Below are 16863 nucleotides of genomic sequence, written 5' to 3'. Positions count from 1 at the left end.
TGCTTGACCACTGCAGCTTAGGCATTTTGAAGTTTTTGTGTGCTGGAGATGTGGCTGGGGTCTCTTTCATAGCGGAGGCAAGGAATTGCAACTCTTCTCTATTATTGTACACCTTGAAGGTGAGGTTAATTAAGTTCTGTTGTGGGGTTTGAGGGCCAGAATCTAATTTTTGGAGCTTTATTTAGTGTCAGGAGCAGATTGGGTAACAAAATGCATATTGAGAATAAGACAGCCTTCTCACCTTTCAGGGTCTAGGGCTGTAAAGCATCTCAGGGTTGCTGCCAAACGAGCCATGAACTGGGCTGGGTTTTTATATTTGATGAAAAAGAGTCTAAATGCTTACTGATTTGGGAGAGATCGGATAAAGAAAAAGGAGCATTAACCTTGACTATGCCTTTAGCTCCAGCCACCTCTTTAAGAGGAAATTGTTGGGCAGGTGGGGGAGGGCTAGTCACGGAAGGAAACTGTAAGCCAGACCGAGTGTGAGAAGGGGAGGTGATAGAAGGATTATCGGGTGGGGGAGCAGAGGCTGAGGAAGAATTGCGACCTGGCTAGGCCTGGCGAGAAGCAGCCTGGGGAGGAGGGAAGAGGTCAGATGGGTCTGTAGAAAAGGAGGATTTAAAGAATTCAGAGCTTGGGGTGGAGACTAAAGGAACAGACAGGAGAGAAAGAAGAAAGATTTGGGATGAGTAGCATTGGGAGCAGAGACTAGGGCAGGACCAATGTGTAAAAGAATGCCTGGACATCAGGCACCTCAGACCATTTGCCCATTTTTTGACAAAAATCATCCAGGTCTTGTAAAATGGAGAAATCAAAAGTGCCATTTTCTGGCTATTTAGAACAATTATCGAGTTTGTATTGGGGCCAAGTGGTGTTGCAGAAGAAAATAAGACGCTTAGGTTTTAGGTCAGGCGAGAGTTGAAGAGGTTTTAAATTTTTGAGAACACAGGCTAAGGGAGAAGAAGGGGGAATGGAGGGTGGAAGGTTGCCCATAGTGAAGCAGGCAAACCCAGAGAAAAGAGAGGGTAGAGACATGGAGAAGGGGGTTAGTGAGCAGCCAAAGCAGGCGTCCCTGCAATTGACTTGCCACCAAGGGAATGTGGGTGAATGACCAAGGCAGGCATCCCCGTGGTGATCAGACACCAATGGAGTGTGGGTGAATAATCAGGCAGGCATCCCCACAGTGATTAAACACCAAGGGAAGGCTGTCTTCCCAAGTCCATGACCAGTGCTGGAGTTTTGGGTCCACGGATAAAATGTGTCTCCTTTGTCTCTACTAGAGAGGAAAAAGAACTGGAATTGGAAGGACAGGGAGATTGAAGGGTAGCGAGAGAGGGAGATTGAAGGGTAGGGAGAGAGGGAGATTGAAGGGTAGCGAGAGAGGGAGATTGAAGGGTAGTGAGAGAGGGAGATTGAAGGGTAGGGAGAGAGGGAGATTGAAGGGTAGTGAGAGAGGGAGATTGAAGGGTAGGGAGAGAGGGAGATTGAAGGGTAGTGAGAGAGGCTGGAGAAGAGATTGAAAAGACTGCCTACCTGATTTGAAATTGGTGAGTTTTTCCTTGGGCTGGTTGGTCTGAGGACCCGAGGTCATAGGTGGATCTCCTCACGGAGTGAGGGTGGGGACAGGGGACCAGTCTCCCGAAGGAGTTCTCCTGTCCTGCGTTTTGGTACCAAATATCATGTGCGTCTGTGTAAAGAGACCACCAAACAGGCTTTGTGTGAGCAACAAGGCTGTTTATTTCACCTGGGTGCAGGTGGGCTGAGTCCGAAAAGAGAGTCAGCGAAGGGAGATAGAGATGGGGCCGTTTTATAGGATTTGGGTAGGTAGTGGAAAATTACAGTCAAAGGGGATTGTTCTCTGGCGGGCAGGGGCAGGGGTCACAAGGTGCTCAGTGGGGGAGCTTCTGAGCCAGGAGAAGGAATTTCACAAGGTAATGTCATCATTTAAGGCTGAACTGGCCATTTTCACTTCTTTTGAGATTCTTCAGTTACTTCACGTCATCTGGATGTATATGTGCAGGTCACAGGGGGTATGATGGCTTAGCCTGGGCTCAGAGACCTGACAGTTGTCTGTAAATCAAGACCATATTATGTTGTTTTTTTTCCTATGTGGATGCTTTGCTGAACTGGCTAGCACCTTCTATGAGATGCTGAATGGAGTGTTGAGGTCAGACATGTTTGACTTCCTCCTGATCATAAGCGGAAAACTTTCAGACTTTGTATGTATAGATTAATATACATTTTTTGTAGATGCCATTTATTAGCTTGAGAAAGTTACTCTGTATCCTGATTTGCTGAGAGTTTTACCATGAGTGGATGTTGAATTTTGTAAAATGGCTTTTCTGCGTCTATTAAGATAACATGTGGTTTTGTTTTCCAGTGTATTGCTTGAGATACCAGATTATTACATTGATTGATTTTTCAAATGTTGAGCCAGACTTGCATTCCTGGGGTAAACCCTACTTGTTCATGAATCAGCTGTTTATTCAAGGAGCCCTGGTTCCTTTAATTGAAGAAAGGTATTTAGAAATCAAATCTCCTTTATTTTTGTAATTATATACACACACACACATATATATATAACTCTATAATTCACATGCCATCAAAATGACCCTTTAGAAGTATAATTAAATGCTTTATATTATGTTCACAGAGTTGGATGGTCATTACCACCAACTAATTTCAGAATATTTTGATCACCCTAAAGGGAAACTGTGTACCCATTGACAGTTACTCCTATTCCCTACCCCTAGTCTACTAATCGACCTTCAGTATCCATATAAATTCCATATAAATTGAATAAAATAATGTGTCCCTTTATGTCTGTCTTCTCTTACTCAGCATAATGTTTTCAAGGTTATTCCACGTTGTAGCATTTATCAGTGCTTTATTCCTTTAATGGCTAAATAGTATTCCATTATGTGTTAATTCTTCTTTAAATGTTTGGTAGAATTCACAAGTGAAGCCATTTGTGCTTAGCTTTTTCTCTTTTCATGGGAAGTTTTTTGATTATTAATTCAGTCTCTTTGTTATAGTTTTATTTATATTTTTATGTTTCTTTTTGAGTTACTTTCTGTAGTTTGTGTCTTTCTAAGAATTTATAAATTTTATGTAGGTTATTTAACTCATTGGCAAACAATTGTTTATAATAGTCTCTTATAATCCACCTTGTTTCTGTGAAGTCAATAGTGTTATTCCATGTACATTTCTGATTTTATCAATTTAATATTCTCTTTTTTTCTTGTTCAGTCTAGCTAAAACTTTGTCAAATTTGCTGATTTTTTTTTCCCAAAAAACTAGCTTTTGGTTTCACTGAATTTTCTCTAGTTTTTAAATTTTCTATTTTACTTTTTCCACTCTAATCTTTATTATTTTTTCCTTCTGCTTGCCTTGAGTTTTGTTTGCTCTTTTATTTTTGTGTAGCTTCTTAAGGTGGAAGGTTCAGTAACTGATTTGAGCTCTTTCTTCCTTTTTAATATGGCATTTAACGCTATACATTTCTAATGTGGTTTGGCTGTGTCCCCACCCAAATCTCATCTTGAATTCTCATGTGTTGTAGGAGGGACCTGGTGGGAGGTAATTGAATCATGGGGGCAGATCTTTCCCATGCTGGTCTTGTGATAGTAAGTCTCATGAGATTTGATGGTTTTATAAGTGGGAGTTTCCATGCACACACTCTCTTGCCTGCTGCCATCCATGTAAGGTGTGACTTGTTCCTCCTTGCCTTCCACCATGATTGTGAGGCTTCCCCAGGCACATGGAACTGTAAGTCTATTAAACCTCTTGCTTTTGTAAATCTCCCAGTCTTGGGTATGTCTTTATCAGCAGCATGAAAACAGACTAATACAATTTCCCTCTAAGCACTGCTCTAGTTGTATCCTGTAAATGTTACTGTGTTTTAGTTTTAAGCACTGCTCTAGTTGTATCCTGTAAATGTTACTGTGTTTTAGTTTTCATTCATCTCAAAGTGTTTTCTAATTTTTCTGTGGTTTCCTCTCTGATCCATTTTTTTTCATTTAAGAGCATGTTTTTAGATTTTCATGTATTTGTAAGTTTTCCAATTTCCTTCTATTATTGATTTCTAATGTCATTCCATTGTGTTCAGAGAACATGTAATTTTAAGCCTTTTACTTTTATTGAGACTTGTTTTATGGCCCAATATTTGGTTTATCCTGAGTAATGTTCTGTATGCACTTGAGAAGAATACACAGTCTGCTGTTGTTGGGTGGAGTAGAGTGTCCTATGTCTTATTGGTTTATGTTATGTTTTTCATTTCTTTGTTTATCTTCTACCCAGTTGTTGAAAGTAAAATATTGAATTCTCCAACTGTTAATGTTGAATTATCTATTTCTTTTCTCAACTCAGTCAGTTTTTGCTCCATGTATTTTGGGACTCTGATGGTAGGCTTCTTCATTTATAAAGGATATTTTCATGGGTATAGAATTCTGTGTTGATAGTTTTTTTTCTTTCACTTCTTTATCAACGTCATTCCCACTGACTTCTGATTTCCATTGTCTCAAGTGAAAACTCAGCTGTAATTTTCATCTTTGTTTCCCTTTATATTATGTGTCTGCAGTTAATGCATGATGTTCACCTTTTCCACTAGAGCAGGATTTGGCAAACCTTTCCAGGAAGGGAGATGGTAAGTATTTTAGGCTATGCACCATGTGGTCTTTGTTGCAACTCATCAGCTGTGCTGCTGTAGTGAGGAAACAGCCATAGACAATAAGTAAACACATGGGCATGGCATGTTCCAGTGAAGTATTTATAGAATCAGACAGAAGCCTGGATTCAGTCCATGGACTGTAGCTTGCTCACTCCCACTCTAAAGTTGCAAATGTATTTATTAGAGTTATTTAGAATTCCCTATTTGATAGTACCAGCATGTGGATCATATCTGAATCTGGTCCCATTGATTGTTGTATGATTTGGTGGTGAGTTATTTTTTCTCTTTTTCATGTGTTTGAAAATTTTTGGTTAAAAGCTTGATATCATATGTAGCAGGGATTGGCAAACTTCTCTGCAAATGCCAGAGAGGGAGTATTTTAGACTTCACAGGCTATACCAACTCTATTGCAACTACTCAACTCTGTTTTATTGCAGACATAGACAAATCTTGAATGAAAAGGCTTGACTGTGTCCCAATAAACCCTTATGTATGAAAACAGATGGTGGGCTGGATTTGATACACAGGCTGTAGAAACTGAGGTAAACAGTCTGTATGCCATGAAATGTGCGTACCTCCTTTTCTGCTAGGCCTTTTTGTGGGGGCTTGAATCAGCCTAGAGAGGAGTTTAGTTGAGGTTTGTTGTTATGACTACCTTCAATGCACCACTGGCTTCAAATTCATTACCTTCTGTTTAGGGTTGGGGCTGGTTTCCTTCAACAGGTTTTCTCACTGCTCCTGTCCCACCTTCAGCTCTAGGTTTCTCTTGCCCCTCACCCCAGAGCAGTCTTGCTCCATGCTCTTGCCCCTTCCCTAGCTGTAGACTTCTGATACTTGTCACTGGATGCCTGGTGCCTGCTGAGGTTTCTCTTTTTTTCTGTTTCAGCCTCATGTTTAGGCAGGATTTCTGTGCCTGGGTCTTGGAAGTAGGGATTTCTCAGTGGTCCTGCCTCTTCTCTGGCAGTAGAGGATCTATCAAAATCTGGACCCAGACGATTTCTTGCCCCTTTCCTGGAAGTGGAGGGTTTTATTCTATTCCCTTCTCCAGCCACAGTGGGCCTTCATCAGTTCCCTGGCAGTGACTAGTTTTACTCTCTTCCTCTCAGAAGCTAAAGCTTTGTCCTCTAGTGGGAGGGTTTAGGGAGGGCCCTGAGGTTTCCTGCAGCAGTGGTCTCCTTTCCAGCCTTGCATCATGGGGGATACTTTCCCTTACCTTCTGCCCTAGCCCCTCATCTCTTCTGTGAGCAATCGGTGAAGTCTGCAGAAAATACCCTGGGAGTGAGTACAAGCTCTCCTGTACCTGCAGCTTCTGCAGTCACCTATGTGCACCAAAACTCTTAGCAGAAATCTTCTTAGGCCTTTCTTTGGCACAGTCTTGTCTTTCTCTTAGGCCCTGCCCTAGGGAAGCCAGGCTCGAATCCTGTGTCTTCTAGGAGGAATTTATCTTTCTTTAGATTTCAGGCTAATTGGTTGCCTTGTGACCTGAACTCTCTGATGGGTTCAAGAGAGTTATAATTTTGTAGATTATCTGGCTTTTTCTTATTGGTAAGGCAGGAGCTTGTCATTACAGTTGTTTTCTTTCCAAGTTAAAGCTGGATCATTTTTGATATGGAAAATGTTTAGGGAGACAGGATGGCAGTGGAAAGCTTGCAGTGACCCATGGGGATTACTATGAAACGGGTCTGTAGCTCCTGGTCTCCAGCATGGTCATGGCACTGACCTGATTTGAGTTCAACAACCTGGACTGGAGGCTGAAGGTTGACCAGCAGAGCTTATCTAGACAGTGGGGATCCTGGGGGCTTCATATATCTTGGTCTGGACTTCCAGGGCAGAATGAAGCTGATCACTGCTGTAGCCAGGAGAGGTGAGTGGCCTGCTAGCACCGGCTCTCATGTCTTGGCAAATCATCGTTGAGTGCATTCACATCTTCAGTGGACTAACCTTTGCTATAAATCTCGTGCCTCAGGATCCAGCAGTAGCTGAACCTTCATGTCCTGAGGACTCTTGTTTATTGTTCAGAGAAAAGAGTATCAGCTGCTAACACTGATGGTTTCTGTTTCAGGAAAACAATTCACGAGTGTCTTTTAAGAAACAGTTGCCCTTAAGACACACCACAAAGAAAAAAGGTATGTCAAAGAAATAGAAATTTATATATTCTGTAATAACCCAGCCATGGATGAAAATACTTGTAAGATCCTCTTGTAAACAGCTGGCATAATGTAGGCTAAATATAGTTTAAAATATGCAGAGAACACTTAGTAGGGAAAAGATCTTCCTTTCCATCCACCACCTCCTCCTTGCTCCCCATAAAAACCCCATAATAATATCACCAAATTATAAATTTTTAAAGTTTTTCATGACTCTTTATTTGTTATCATAATTCTTTTTCCAATTGTAGTTTTAAAATCAGTTTACAAAGAGTTTTCATGTATATGACTTTCTGGTGTAACATATTAGCCATAAAGAGAAGAAAAATGGTATATCACAGTATTAATTGATACAATGCTTGGGAAAGTGCTTTGCAAATTGTAAAAATCTTTTGTAGGTATTGGCTATTTGTTTTTTAATTATGTACATCAGATATTTTATAAATGAGGAAACTGAGGCATAGAGAAGGGGGTACCCTGCCCCACAAGGTCACAGGTCATTTCCCACATTGCTGATCTTGAAGCGTGGTAGTTGGCACTCGCTAACAGGCTGCGTCTTCTGAGGTTTGAAGGTCCCCTCTCTGTGGGTAGGAATGGAAAGCCCAACAGCTCCTTCTACAGCTTTGCATTGTGTCTAAGATCTTTATCTCCTTGGATGTGATCTAGTCCCCCAAATGAAGCATCTGCAGCCCCCATTAAAAAGTATGGTAATTAAGATCCTATGAGATAATATGTCCTATGAGATTACCTAATAGTAAGGATTACCTAATGCCATGTGCATTGCATCTCTGTGGCCTTCCTCCCTCCCTCCCTCTGTCCCTCCATCCCTCCCTCCCCTTCCTCCCTCCCTTCCCTGCCTCCCTCCCTCTCTCCCCTTCCCTTCCTCCCTCCAGTTGTTTATTAAGTGGACCTATGTGTGAGGAACTGAACCTTGTTCCTCTTGAAGACAGATGTAGAAGGAGTCTTGCCCAAAGGAGAGGTTGAGAGGAGCTCTGCTAGCTCATGGGGAGGCAGACAAGCCACACCCTAGCCCATCACCCATCACAGTGGCTGACTTCTCTTAGAATTCAGACTTGGGGCCGGGTGTGGTGGCTCACACCTGTAATCCCAGCACTTTGGGAGGCCGAGGTGGGTGGATCACGAGGTCAGGAGATCGAGACCATCTTGGCTAACACAGTGAAACCCCATCTCTACTAAAAATACAAAAAATTAGCCAGGCACGGTGGCGGGTGCCTGTAGTCCCAGCTACTCGGGAGGCTGAGGCAGGAGAATGGCATGAACCCGGGAGGTGGAGCTTGCAGTGAGCCGAGATCGCGCCACTGCACTCCAGCCTGGGCAACAGAGTGAGACTCTGTCTCAAAAGAAAAAAGAATTCAGACTTGGTTAAAATCAGATTAAATTAACGTGAGGGGTGCCTGGAAGGGGAAGAGATCATCTCAGAGCTGCCTGAAGGCTACATATGGAGTAGAGGACATCTGGGCCTTGTTGGACACCAGGAGGCAAAGCCACATGGAAGGGGAGGCAGCAGGGGCAGGGATGGGGGTGGGGGCCCACTTGGTGTGTGGGAAGCAGCAGCCTGGGACCGGGGAGACAGGAACACAAGAGGGTCAGGTGGTTCTCAGGTCCCAAGCTGGAGTGAGAGCTCTCTGGGTGGTGATCTTCATGCTGTTCTCTTCTGTGAACTGGGAGAAAAAGGTGGTGCAACACTGGCTTACTTGGGACCCATCATACATTATGCTATTTGGGGTTTCAGTTTCAAAATTTCATTATAATTGTTGGTATTCCTTCAGTCAACATCTTTCAACAATTTGTTTTGAATGTTGGGGAAATATACTTTCCATTGAATCCTGGGGAATGTTTACCTCCTGATTTTCTCCTCTTGCTGGTAACTTAAGAGAAAAGACATCATTCAGTGTGATAAATGCCAACTAGATTATCAGAGAAGCTTTTTCTGCTTTCAAGAAAAGTGGTTTATAAAGTGGTTCCCCTAGATATTAAAATATAAAGCTGCTATTTTCACCACATTGGAGCAGAAGCACATTTGGGCCCCAGATTGCCACCTAGTGACCAGAAAAGAACCCATTGGGCATAACCAATAAGTCTGATGGAAGTGTCCATCCAGTTTTAGAATATGGGTCTCTTTTCTTTTTGTTATTTGATTTTTAACTGAAGGATGCTCTTCAGGTGACAATTTGCCCCAGAAAAAAATATCAGTGGGCAAAATGTACCTCTTTTCCCCTTTCAGCCCTTCCTCTGCCCTTTCAAGTCAAAGTTCTGAGTACTTTCAAAAATCACATGAAAGTCTGCAGACTTTTATTGAGCCTTAAGTTTATAAAACACACATGGAACCATCTGCCGTAATAATTTAAAAATGTATGTAGATTATAAACTGCCTTTGTAGACATTTCCTTTTGATTTTTATTTTCATGGTAACAACCTTGCCAGATGATTGTTCTCAATAGAGTGATTACCTGTCTTGTGCTTGGTGACAAAGGTGACAATAGAAACAGCAGAAATTGAAGCAGATTGCCTCCTCTTCCCACCTATACTCCATGGCCAGGAAAGTGGTGTGCTGGGTGCGGGGCGGGTGCCGCTCACCCGGGGCCGCCCTCTCTCTGTGGGCTTGCCTCATCATGTCAGCGCTGGGCAGCCTGGGGAGCTGACTGTGAGTTATTTTATAAGCTCACTAGTTTGTTTCCAAGTGCCCAGAGACCCTTTGGGCTCTACCAAACAGCATCTTAGTCCAATTACAGCCTTCGAGGTCTCTGAGCTGTTTCTCACTATGCTGCATTACACAGGGCTGTTGAAGTTAATCAGCCAGTCTGAGGCCACCAGAAATTGTGGCCCAGCAGGCAGATTTATTTGGGAGGAGGGAATGAGCCCATTTCACACTTCACTTAAAACATGTTACCTTTCCTGCTGAATGCTTACAGCTGTTAGTGGCCATCAATCCTACCAAATTCTGTAGAATCAGGTGCTTCCAAGTCCTGGAATTCTTGCCACTTGCAACACCTTGTTTCCGAAACATTGCAGTGCCTTCTGGTATTTTGTGAGTTTGCAAGTTTCATTTTTCTGGGAGAATAAGGCAATGTGAAGTCCCTGAAGTTTAATTCAAGGCAGTAGTAAGTTTTTCTTTTGCTCACTGGGAATCATTTTTGGCTGTTTTATTGAAGTTATTTTTGTTTGTTTTTGAGAATTAGGAAGCGGAGGGGTATTCAAAAAGAGGGGACAAAAGAAACCAAAAAATACCACTTATTTTCACTATCATTTTTCAGTCTGCTTTACTTTGCTTTGGAGTGTTCACAGTTCCAGTGGCCCTGGCACAGGAACACACGGTTACGCTGCACAGGGCCTATGATGCTGGCTTTAGAAACCTTCTTCTTTTGCAGTGTGTGTGCAATGCAACCGTTTCACCGCTTCTTCTCAGTTTCTTTGTGTGCTGTGAGCCTGAGAATCCGGATGCATAGCATTTTCAGGCTGGATTCTCATTCCATAAGGCTTCATTAGATGTCTTTTTTTTTTTTTTTTGCATTGATTTTAGTCAATATGGCAACTAAGGAATGGTTAAAAATGAATTTTTAACTTTTTTATGATCATAAATTAGCTTGGCTCTGTGATGAACTGTTATTGATTGTCGTTCAGAAAGCTACTGGCAGTTGGTGACAGAGTTTAGCAGGCAGGGCGGGCCCTCGTGGAGAGTGGAGCACACAGTTGCGTGCCCGACCTGCCTTTCTGATCACATGTTCCCAGTTCAAAAGCACATCCTGGCCATGCTGCGCGGTTCCTATAATCTTTTCCTGTCTATTTTGACAGCCTCTTTTGACTTGTGATAACAGCCTGCTCCAAGCAAAATTAATCATAATGGTTTATTTTTTAATTCTCTTTTTATATCTTTGGGTAAAGCTACAGAGATTTACTCCCCTGAACCAGGCTTCTGCTCATTCTCCCTGCTGTTTTTAAGATTTTCATTAAGACCACCCCAAGCAGAGTAGGAAATCTCTGGGTTTCGGGGCCTTCGGTTCTCTCTCACCCCTTACAGAATCCTTTCGTCCCTCCTTTTCCTCTTCCTATTAGGTGGCTGGTGGATAAAACCTCTGCTTTTGATGGCTGTTATCAGTTATTGACACATAATGTGAAATTAAGTCAGTGTCAGCTTCTGAAGCTTGCCGCTGTAAGTCTTAGCTTCTGTTGTGGAATGGAAGTGGCTGCCCTCGGTGAAGAAGCCGCCAGGGCATCTGAATGTTAGTGCCGTATAGGCTGTGAGGGCAGCCCTGGGCTGTAGATAAGGATGTTGGCCATGCAGAAAATTATTTCACTGAATATGCGTCTTATTTTACCCAAGGATAAGGAGAGCTGACAGAACACCCAATGGTTAATATTTGTTTGGTGGTTCAGGCCCTGATGTTTGTGCTGAGAACGCTTACATATCAATCAGCTTACCTAAATGCATCTCTGCAGTTTCCCAAATATTTGGTAGGTGACAACTTAGCCACTTGGTGTTTCTTGTGATCTTGGAAATAATGAGTGCTTTTATTGGAGGGTTTTTTTTTTTTTTTTTTGGTTCATCCATTAGTGATGTTCTGTGATCTTTTGCTTAGGTGTAAAATGATGCCTAGGACTGCAGTGTGGTACAGAGGAGAGCAAGCACTGGGCCTGCATCCACAAGACCTGGCAGTAGCCCTGGACCTGCTGTTGAGGGGCTGTATCCACTCAGGCCGATTGCAGGGGCCCCATGTCCTCATTGGTAAGATGAGGCCAAGGAATTAGATGCTCCTTCTCAGTTCCAACTCTTGGGAAATTTGTGAACTCCACACAGGTTCAGCCCTTCCTCTTGTCTTCTTGAGCCTGATGGGCATGAGCAGGAAGCTGCACCCTGTAGCCCCGACCCCACTCCATGTGGCTGGGCAGGTTAAAGGGGAGCCATGGGGCCAGAGGCTTGGTGGTCCATTTGGGCTCTGTGGTGGGATTGACCTTGACTCACTGGGGGTGGTTGTTTGAGCTCTGAATCCAGACTCTTTGCCTTTAGACAGAACAAGATCCAAACAATTCTAGAAGAGTGTTCACTACATTTTTCTTTGCCTCAGATACTTTGCTTACTACTAAATGTAACTCTTTTCTGAGAATCTCAAATTTCTATTTCTTTCTTTGTTGGCCGAACTCACTCACTTCCTGTATGGCATTTGATTTAAACACAGCCTTTCTTCAGTCTCTTGGGGTAGATAATTTCAGCCTGATAAAATGATCTTTTGAGTTTTGTAAAATTGTTTCTGAGCAATTCCAAGTAGGATTTACTTGGCGACGTTCCTCAGTAGTGATCAAAGATCGTGTGCTTTGGACATATGACTACACAGAGAAGGAACATTTCCTTTGCCTTGCTGGTAGCCATAAAAACTTGGGGTAGTTTTCTCCTATTTGTAGACAGCCCTCTTCCAAATGATCCTAAAAAGTTGTCATTGGATGCATTAAAATTGCCAAGAGGATTTTAACATGTACTTACAGTTGTGCATTGCTCAATGATGGGATGTGTTCTGAGAAATGCTTTTTTAGATGATTCTGTCCTTGTGCAAACGTCAGAGAGTGACTTGCACAAACCTCGGTGGCAGAGCCTACTGCACACCTTGGCTATGTGGTGTAGCCTATTGCCTAGACTGCAAACCTGTACAGCAAATGACCGTACTGAATGCCATAGGCAACTGTAACACAATGGTGAGTATTTGTTCATCTGAACATATCTAATCATAGAAAAGATACAATCAAATAAGGTATTATAATTTTAAGGAACCACCATTGTACATGTGGCCTTTTGTTGATGGAAACATCATTATGCTGCATATGACAGAGTTTAAAAAATCATTTAAAAATGCTTGAAAATGGAAAGAGGAGAAGCAAAATGTTAATCAGAGGAACTCGGCACCCAAACAAACTTTCCTAATTGAATTCAGCCATGTGTGTGGTGGAACGTGTAGAAGTCAGAGTCCTCGGATCAAACACCAGCTCTTCCTGCTTGACATCTGTGATGTCTAAGGCAAAGCACTCTGCCTCTCTGAATGTTATTTCCCTCATCTACAAAAGGAACTGCACATGGCAGTGTTGTGATGTTAAATGAGAAAAGGGATCTAAAGGCTGAAAATGAAAACCATGTGCAAATGGAAGGTAGCCCTGCCTTCTTCACTTTCCTCTTCTGGACTTTCCTTGAGTTCACTATGTCGGTTCTGCTGCGTCATGTGCAGGAACCAGCGTCTCCTGGCATGGCGAGGGGCTCTTTCTACTTGCATATCTTTATCTGGGTCCTAATGTAATTTCCAGTCCCCTCTGCACACCTGATTTTGATTGTGCCTCTCTTTGACGTTGGATGGTTACTGTATGCCAAACAATATCGAAATCGAAACATCTGCCAACATTAAATGGCTTAAGAAAGTATTCTTGTCGGTTTGCACCATACATTTGTGTTGAATTTCCCAGCAAATTTCATAGGAAAAATCACCTATAGCACAAGTTTTCATTCCATTCAAAGGTAGACTCCAATATGTTTTTGTCAGTGTGAATAAAGGAATAATAAATAGCTTATCACCTGATTGAAATTCAGACTAAGAAAGAACCATCAAGATCCTGTAGCCAATCTACCCATCTCCTTTGCACTTTCTCTTCAGATGGGTGGTCCCGCTGCTTCATTCTTCCTCAAAAGAACCTTTGTGTTTGTAGGAGAGTGTTGGGTGCTCTGAGATTGTTGATAACGTAGAACTAAAGCCGCTCGAGGCCATACACAGTGAAGCTGGCTGCTCTGCCACTCTTCCTATCAAAGCTTTGTTTCCATTAGGGCAGATCTATCTTGTATTTGAAGAGAGCTTTTATGTTCCGCTTGAGTCTTCTCTTCTCCAAACCAAGTCAAACACCTGAGAACCTCCAATATTCGGCATATGGCCTGATTTGTAGTCATTTTCTTCACATTTATTTAAATGCCTCTGATGATGTGGCCCCAGCACTGAGCGCAGGGCTCAAGGTGAGAGTGAGCCATGCAGTTTCTCTCCCCCAATGTCTAGTGTATACCTCCCTACACTGCACTTCCCCAGACGACGTTGGAGATGGCAGGAGTGCTTTTATTAATTTCCAATGGCTACTGTGGCAAATTACCATGAATTTAGTGGCTTAAAACAGCACAAGGTTATGATTTACAGTTCTGTAGGTCAGAAATTCAACACAGGTCTCACTGGGCTAAAGCCAAGTTGCCGGCTGGGCTGCATTCCTTTCTGGGGGCTCTGGGGAGAATCTGTTTCTTTGCCTTTTCCAGACCCTGTAGGCTGTCCACATCTTTTGGCTTGTGGGCCCTTCCTCTGTCTTCAAAGGCAGCAACCCTGCATCCCTCTGAGCATTCTTTTGCCGTCACGTTGCCCTCTGGCTCTTCTCTTCTGTCTTCCTCGTCCACTTTTAAGGATCCTTGTGGTTACGTTGGGCACTCTGGATGATCCAGTATACTCTCCCTCTTTATTGGCAGCCTTAATTTCGCTGCAACCTGATTCCCCTTTGCCATGCACCCTAACATAGTCACAGGTTCTGGGCTTAGGATGTCATCATCTTTGGGGGCTGTTATTCTGCCTACCTTACCCACTGAGTCTTATATGTGCTAAGCTTCTGTATCTTGTAGTCACATAAATTGAGGTTTTGGACACATGTAGAAGGTCTTTCATTTGCGTCCGACACATTTTGTCCTACTCGTTTTGTGTGCTGTGTGCCATATACCATTTCCATTGCCATTGTGTCAGCCTTTCAGGGCTCAGAGCTTGTCTTTCAAAATATTGGCTCACCTTTAAGCCTCATTTTATGAGCATGTCTACCATAACGTCCTTTGGAAGTGTACCCCAAACTGAGACTATATATTGATTATCAGCTCAATTTAGAAATGTTACTGCAGCCAAAAGATGAACATAAAGCTTATCCAGCCATGTAGGAGGTCTAGCTTACTTAAATACTTCTTTATCATTAGGACTAATGAAAATAAATGAAATGTATATTAAAGTTTTTAATAAAAAGAAACATAGTAAGTTGCAGAAGAGAGCTGAGGTTAGATGTTCAGAAGCCCTTTCCTATCATAAGGCATCATTGCTTGGCTGTAGTCCATTAGCTTTAAGGAGTGGAGATAAGTAGCAGTCTTCTCTGTCTTTTCAGGGTTTGCCCCTATGTGACAACACTGATTTTGAGTACAGAATGTTTGAAAGAGTCTGATCTCTCTTTATTTTCTATTTGTGTTTAAAATAGTCTTTATGTTTTGGAGCAGTTTTAGTTTTATAGCAAAATTGAACATAAAGTACAGAGATTTCCTATTTACTCCCCCTCCCGCCCCCCCCCACCCCCATCCCTGGCCTAAGCCTCCTCTGCTGTCAGCATCTCCTACCAGAGTGATACATTTGTTACAACTGATGAACCAACATTGACCCCTCACATCATCATCACCCAAGTCCGCAGTTCACATTAGGGCTCCCTGTTGGTGTTCCCCATTCTACAAGTTTGGACATATGTATAATGACATGCATTCCCCATTATGGTGTCGTGCAGAGTAGCTTCACTCTCCTAAAAATCCTGTGTCCCCCCATCCACTCCCTTGTCCCCTCCGAACCTGTTGTAATCACTTTACAAGGGGTCTCTTTACTATCTGCATGGTTTCTCCAGTTCCAGAATGTCACAGAGTTGGAATCGTACAGTGTGTACCTTTTCAGACTGTAAACGCTTAGCGGGGACTTCCTCCAGACATCTTTCTGCTCCACATATCTTTGGTGTCTTTGCCTGCTCAGGGTCTGTGGGAGGAAATGCAGAGATCACCTGGGAGGTCACTTGCATTGCACGTGAGGGAACTGAGGTTGGCATCATCGTGAGCTCACTCAGTTTTCCATGAAGATCTGTAACTTAACCTAGTATTTAAGATTCCCATTCCAGTGCTCTGTCAACATGTCAAAGGGCTATTAAGCAAGTGACTGTTTGGCAAGGGAGGGAGCAATCTATAAATTGGTGAAAAACTTGGGCAGAATGAAGAGAGTCTGGCCCTGGGGATCATCAAATGTCCATCAAGTGGGATGGAGTGAGGATGGCTGAGGAAGGGAGGGAGCATCACACATTATGTGCTGGGAATGGTGCTGAGCATCATATTTATATTCTTTCTTTTTATCCTCATGTGAGGATTGCTGTTGAAATGGTAGGTATTAGTTTTCTAAATTTGAACTAAGAGAGACTCAGAGAGGTAAATTACTTTCCCATGGCCACATAACTAGAAAGTAGGTTTTAAATCCAGATTTGTCTTGCTCCAAAGCTTCCATTATTCCCATAAATACACAAGTTTGCCTTCCCAGAGGCAATGGAAGTGCTTCTCCACTTGCCATGTAATCCATCTGTGACACCAGCCACTCTAAGGCTCACACAGGCATGATTTGGGTTGAATTTTTAAAATCTTTCTAAGAAATGCGGCGTATTCCCTTACTTTTAAGAAGTGTGAAGAGGACAGCCAAGCCCACTCGTGGTGTTCTTGGGTCTCTTTCTCTTTTTCGAGTTATTAAAGCAACTTTTATTTATTGCCAAGGAGATTTGAGGTGGTTTGCAATAAAAACAGAGATAAAAGAATATGGAAATCCTTTAAAAGAAGAATACAAATATAAACACCAAGCAATAAATTAGAAAGAGAGAGGGAAAATCAGGGCATTTGTGTGAAATAAATGACATCAGGAGACATCCTGGAGGAAGCGTTCAGGTGGGAGCGTGGCTCTCACTTCCCGTGGAAATCTCTAGTTCCCTGCGGCATTTCTGTTCCGTATCTGTCTCTAGGTTTAATCATTTTTGAATATTTGAGTTTCTAGTTGGTGAAAAGAAGTCTGAAACCATCAGAGGTTTTACTCCCACTAATATTAATACACAGTGAAACTGTGCAGGGCATTGATTTGAGGCTTTATTTGAGTCTCATTTTTTATATTAAAATAAAAGGTAAGGACAAGATCTTTTTTTTTTCTTTTTGAGACAGCATCTGACTCTGTCACCCAGGCTGAAGTGCAGTGGCACCATCATTGCTCA

General features: G+C 42.6%; 1 protein-coding gene across 4 annotated transcripts in view; it reads left to right on the top strand.

Moving 5' to 3' along the window:
- Positions 1-16863, top strand: part of DCDC2C (doublecortin domain containing 2C) — a 148751-nt gene that overhangs the window by 119636 nt on the left and 12252 nt on the right. For 2 of the 4 annotated variants that reach the window (XM_054548428.1, XM_054548429.2), the window contains exon 11: positions 6729-6792. The exons of the other annotated variants lie outside the window; for them this stretch is intronic. In XM_054548428.1, the coding sequence (XP_054404403.1) occupies positions 6729-6792 (64 nt within the window). The remainder of the gene's footprint in view (positions 1-6728; positions 6793-16863) is intronic. 4 annotated transcript variants of the gene reach the window in all.

Source organism: Pongo abelii, chromosome 12, assembly GCF_028885655.2.
Source record: "Pongo abelii isolate AG06213 chromosome 12, NHGRI_mPonAbe1-v2.0_pri, whole genome shotgun sequence".
NCBI classification, from domain to species: Eukaryota; Metazoa; Chordata; class Mammalia; order Primates; family Hominidae; genus Pongo; species Pongo abelii.
The sequence above is the reverse complement of the archived record's forward strand: the minus strand, read 5'-3'. Positions and strand labels throughout refer to the sequence as shown.